Source organism: Pan troglodytes, chromosome 5 (genome assembly GCF_028858775.2).
Source record: "Pan troglodytes isolate AG18354 chromosome 5, NHGRI_mPanTro3-v2.0_pri, whole genome shotgun sequence".
Classification (NCBI taxonomy): domain Eukaryota; kingdom Metazoa; phylum Chordata; class Mammalia; order Primates; family Hominidae; genus Pan; species Pan troglodytes.
The window spans coordinates 146,177,574-146,183,573 of record NC_072403.2 but is presented as its reverse complement, the minus strand read 5'-3'; the positions used below and the strand labels follow the sequence as shown (position 1 = coordinate 146,183,573).

At 40.4% G+C, this 6,000-nt stretch overlaps 1 protein-coding gene across 1 annotated transcript in view; it reads left to right on the top strand.

Moving 5' to 3' along the window:
* Nucleotides 1-2,156: 2,156 nt before the first annotated feature.
* SGK1 (serum/glucocorticoid regulated kinase 1) overlaps nt 2,157-6,000 on the top strand; it is a 146,367-nt gene continuing 142,523 nt past the window's right edge. The window contains exon 1 of the mRNA XM_016954685.4: nt 2,157-2,877. Within this exon, the coding sequence (XP_016810174.1) occupies nt 2,809-2,877 (69 nt within the window). The 5' untranslated portion in view covers nt 2,157-2,808. The remainder of the gene's footprint in view (nt 2,878-6,000) is intronic.

Sequence of the window (6,000 nt, the reverse complement as noted above, 5' to 3'; positions counted from 1 at the left end):
GTGACAAAAACCAGTGACACTTACATGCACTGGACCTTCCATAGGATCTAGCATAGACCAAGTGACAGTGGCAGCATCTTCAAGAGGTGGCATGGAGTGAGGGAAGAGATAGCATTTAGCTTGTCTTCTCCTCCCTCATAATCTCTATTAACCATCCGCCTGCACCCCAAATAAACGTACATCCTACATGAAACCAGGGTATTAGTCTGTTCTCACACTGCTAATAAAGACATAGTGAGATGGGTAATTTATACAGGAAAGAGGTTTAATTGACTCACAGTTCAGCATGGCTGGGGAGGCCTCAGGGAACTTACAATCAGAGCAGAAGGGGAAGCAAACATGTTCTTCTTCACATGGCATCAGGAAGGGGAAGTGCTGAGCAAAAGGGAGAAAAGCCCCTTATAAAACCATCAGATCTCATGAGAAATCACTCACTGTGGGAACTACAATTCAAGATGAGATTTGGGTGGGGACACAGCCAAATGATATCAACCAGTATGCATGCTAGGCCAATGTGGGATTAAGCAAAGCCCCAGCACCTCCTTCCTAGCAGAGTGCTTAAAGGTCTCCTCCTGTATATTACTCAAATTCAATAAATGTCTGTTAAAACACTTTTGGGGGAGTGGCAATGGGACGAAAAAGAAAGAACTTGAATGACCATCATTTTTTAAAATGAGGTCCATTGAGGTATAATTTACATGCAGCAAAAGTTTCCCTTTTCCTATATAAAGTTTGATGAGTTCTGACAAATGCATAGTTATGTAACCACCACCATCATCATGATAGACAACACTTCCATCGTCTCAAAATAATTCCCTTTGAACTCCCATAATTTTAAATGTACTCTTTAGAAGAACCACAAAAACTTATCAATGTTGTAGATTACATAACATATACTTGCATCTTGGACAACTTAACATATCTCTCCAAAATGAATAGTTTGTTTTCCCTTGGTTATCATGCCATCATTTAGTTGTATTGCATTTTCTTTTTGGAAACCTCAAGGCATTTAGCAAACAGGATTTCATGTTTATTCCCAAAAACTCTGGCCCAACTGTAGAGATTTATAGTCCAATTCAATGAAACCCATGCATTTCTTTCCCAGTTTAACCTGATGTTTCTCTTCTTACCAGAGACTTCCATGTAAATACTTTAACAATGTTAGGTGTGTTATATATAATGAGGTCATAATCAGTTTCAAATTAGCATTGCGCCTTTCACTTATTTATCAATTATATTCCCTTGTGATGACTATGAAAAGGCTCCACAACCTGAGGACACTTGTCAGAGTTAGATTTATTAATGGAATGAAATAGCAAATAATGAATGACTAAATAAATGAATGAGTGAATGAATGAATGAGTGGCTGCCTCCATTTTACGGATGAGGCAGTGTCCGAAAGGCACAGTGAGGTCAGGTGATGGCAGAAAGCCACACACCGATGTTGGTGGCTTTCTGCCAGGTCAGATGCCAAGTTTATTTTCTTTGCTTTCTTGCTTTACTATAAACTAATCTTTAAAATCATTCCCATAAAATATCAACATTAAAGAATAAAAATGGAAAAATAAGCCACATACAATTAAATGGCTTTTTTAAAAGGAGCTCAGTGTGCAAAGGATAACATGAGTAAGGATTTTTTGGGAAATTTTTCACCTAATAGGAAGAATGCTTTACTCTTTTATTTATCAAACCTTCCTCATCATTAAATGGATTCAGTAGTACTTTTTGGTAATAACTCGTGTGTGTGTATGTGTGTAATAAAATACTTTGTATATGTTCATTGTGTTCTTTTTTTAATAAGCTGTTTTAGTGAAAAAGACACAATTACCGTCACCATTGCCCACTATATAATGACAAGTAGGGGAGGGGAGGCTAAAAGAGCTTCTACATAGTGAGAGATCTTCCATTGTTATACCTACGCTTGCACTTTGTTTCATTTTCTTCCACGTTTGGACAGGTCGAGATTAAATGTGATTACATTTCTGTTGAGAGGCTTTTATTCAGAAACAGGATTCAAAAGAATGTCAATAAGCATAAAATAAAAACGGTGTGCAATTTATATGAAACTCTGATTTAAATGGTCCTAACCAAAAAAAAAAAAAAAAGAAAGAAAGAAAGAAAAGAAGCTATTTAAAGTAGCCCTCCCAAGGGGAGTCAACTGCTCTTCAGTGCGCCCTGAGCCGGCTGTGCCTTCTCTCCATCCGCTGCTCAGATATTCATGAATCGTTGCTTCTTCCAGCCTCGCCTTCTCTCTCCCTCTGCCTTTCTGGCGCGGTTCTCCCTCCCTCCCTCTGGGTTCTGCTCTTTCTTACTCCTTCTCTCAGCTGCTTAACTACAGCTCCCACTGGAACTTGCACAATCAAAAACAACTCTCCTCTCTCAAGCCGCCTCCAGGAGCGCATCACCTGGAGAAGAGCGACTCGCTCCCCGCGCCGGCCGCCGAAGAGCAGCCAGGTAGCTGGGGGCGGGGAGGCGTACCCTTCTCCCGCTCGGTAAGAGCCACAGCATCTCCCCGGAGATTGGCCGTATCCCACCGTCCGGCCCCCAGGGTCCTGCAGCGGTGATGCATATGTTTCGGAGCAATGATGGAAGGAGAAAAGCCGCTGTCGGTGGCAACTGAAAGTGGGGAGAGGTTGCTGCAGTAGCTGGTGCTGCAGAATGCGCGAGTGAAGAACTGAGCCCCGCTAGATTCTCCATCCCGCTCAGTCTTCATTAACTGTCTGCGGGAGGTAAACCGGGGAAACAGATATGCACTAACCAGGCGGGTGCCAACCTGGATCTATAACTGTGAATTCCCCACGGTGGAAAATGGTAAACAAAGACATGAATGGATTCCCAGTCAAGAAATGCTCAGCCTTCCAATTTTTTAAGAAGCGGGTAAGGACAGGTTTTGCTTATTTCTTTTGTTTTCTGTGCTTCTCTTAAATGCTTTTGAATGTTTGCCTGAAGTAAGCCTGAGGTTTTGTTGCTAAACCCTTAATGTAAGCCGTGCTTCTGATAGCAGTGGTAAAGCTGAGAACTATACCTGACTTGATTAGAATTTGTTGGAGGAGGGGCAGGGGGCTATGAAGAGTTGCATTGGGAGGAGGGGGTTGGGCTGAGATGCCTTAAACGGGTTTGAGCTGGGAATGGGGATTTTTCTCTCTCAAGCCACAACAAAGATTACAAGGCAGTCGCAGAGAACTGGCTTGAGTACAATTATGGCTAGTAATTTAGTCAGGGGCTAATTTAGCAGCTTCCTCTCTCTTATCTTTGAAGGGTTCAACTTTTCTACACCTTTCATCCACTCAGTCTCAAGTGATGCATTATCATCTTCATTCGTCAGAAGCAGCAGCTTCTGGTTTCCCAAATCCATTCAGCCAATAATTTGCTGTGTCTTTATCTGTGGTATAAATAGCAAAGGACTAGAATGACCTTTTACAGAAATGATGGAATCCAGCATTTAAAATTGTCTATTTTAAGTTGCCTCAATTTTTGCTTTTGCTTAGAATAACTGCTTTTTTTTTTTTTTTTGGGAGAGAGCAGTGGGAGGTCTGTATTTGAGTGATAATTCAGGGTTATGTTGCTGTATGCATTTATTTCTTAAACTCCTTATTCTTCAACTCAAAGTATGAATAATGTTGCACTGGTTGTAGGTGAGAAAAAAGGATTTTTTTGCATGTATATTTCACAATAAACTCAGTTCACTGGGATGGCCACACTGGTGGTCTGTGTAAATCTGCAAATTTATACACAAGTGGGAGGTAAGAAATGAATGATTGTTAAAGGAATGACACTGACACTCTTAAGGACAGTGTTTCCTAAGCAATGTAAGAGAAGGAACATCCTCCAGTCCGCAGTTGCCCCATCCTATTTAATACCCTAGGGCAATTCCACCAAAATGGTTCTCTCCATTCATTCCTCCTTCCCTTCATTCAGGTCCTTTCTGTGCCACTCCTGAAACACAGCCCTTCAGTTAACTCATCCGCAGAACACAGTGAATTTCAGGGTGGGCTGGACTATCTCCCTGCACCAAATGGGCAAGCTGGGAAGGCAAGGCTAGAAATGCAGGCAACATGTCAGGCCCAGCTAGAGGGCCAGCGAAGGCTCCCAAGCACCCTTGACTGAGTTCTCATCAGTAAAGCAAAATCTTTCTCCAAATCTGTGGGCCAAAGCATATGCATTCAAACCAAAATGAAACCAACCTGTCCTGGCCCCTGCTCTTGGAGTGGGAGTACCATGTGAAATCTCACTAGTGAGCTGCAAGCTAAGTGAAAGCAAGTCAGTGCAGCTTCACAGAGCTCCACAAGGCTTCTTAGTTTTTCTCTGTAGCTAAAATATTTCTTTCCAAGGGAAGAGCCCTTTATGAAAATTAATTTTCTTTCTTTCTTCTTATTTTTTTTAGAGACAGGGTCTTGCTATATTGCCCAGGGTGGTCTTGACCTTTTGGGCTCAAGTGGTCCTCCTGCCTCAGCCTCCCAAATTGCTGGGATTACAGATGTCCACCACCAGGCCCAGCCCTAATTTCAATAATAAACAAATGTTTTGCTAATTTTAAAAATGCCATAGCCCATTATCCAGTATTTAAACTCTATTGTCTTTTAATTACTGTATTTATTTCATGGTATTGGGGATATTCTAAAACTCCTCAGTCAGATGTTCTTAAGCAATGTAGATTTAAGTTACATAAATTTTAAATTGTCTTTTATTTTCTTTGTTATCAAAATGTACTAATAGAAATACTAATTTGCCATTTGGTTTTGTTTTGCTTAAAAGCAAGTTTACCAATAGACTTCAGTTGGTGACTCTGCAGACCTTGAATTTTGCAGAGAACCACCCAGGGTACTGATGTCTTATCTGAGTACATGCAGAAAGAAGTTTCTACCAAGATAACTGGCAGGCAGCTTCATCTACCTTCTAACCTGGGTCTATCAGTTGCTGGAGACAGGATCAGACATCTCTCCTGCCCCTGCGCTCTCCTTACTCCTCAAGGACAGTTAACTAAGTAGAAGGTGACCTTGTATCAAGTCATTGAATGCCCCAGGGATAAATTCTTTGATTCTTGTCTACTTTGGTTTATTCCACAAATTCTGTATTCTAAATGTTTATTTCTGCTTGTACATGACTTTGCTTTTTTTGTTTGTTTTTAATTAAACAATATGTAAATACATCTATAAAACATTAAAATAATAATAAGGTATATCCCACCTCCTCTCCAATCTTTCTCCCTTTCCCAGATGTAGTAACTGTTACCATACTGATGTTTATACTTTCCAAACTTTTACTTCACATACACATTCATATACTATAATGCCTTTGTTTGCAGTTCAGAATAATTCATTTTCTTATATTCTATTGTTGAAGTTCCACACATTTCTGCATATTTTATTTTTAACCTAGCTAGACAGTCTTACAAAGTGAACCTTTGTCCATAGCCCACATTAAACTATGAATAGATTTTGGAAAAAAAAAAAAACCATAGGGTCTATTAGGGCTAATTAAAAAGAATGATTTTTGATTGCAGGAGGCTTAAACAGTGCTTCCTATGCTTCTGAGACATTCCAGAGGGAGCATAAGAAACTAAAGGAGAATATAGGTTATCTGCCCTTGTAGCTGTCTGTCAGTCACTATTTATTAGAGCGGACTATGTTCTAGGTAGGAATGCTTTACATGTATTAGCTCATTTAATATTCACAGTAACCCTATAAGGTAAGAAACATTATTAAATGTGCAAAGTGTGACTTAGAGAGATTAAACCATTCGCCCAAGGTCACATAACTAAAAAGTAGCAGAGCTAAAATTTAAACCTTGTTCAACTCAAAGCTTGTATACGTAATCCAGACTTTTTGATTTCAGACCACTCTCCCCTTCTTTTCTTTTAGTTTCCACAACAGACTCTTCCGTCCCCCTACCCCCCTCCCCCGACCAAGTGAAATCTTTATGCCACTACCAAAAACCTATAAAGGCGGCCAAGCGTCTTCCAGCTCCTTTCTAGTCCTTAATACTGACAGTAATGAGAGG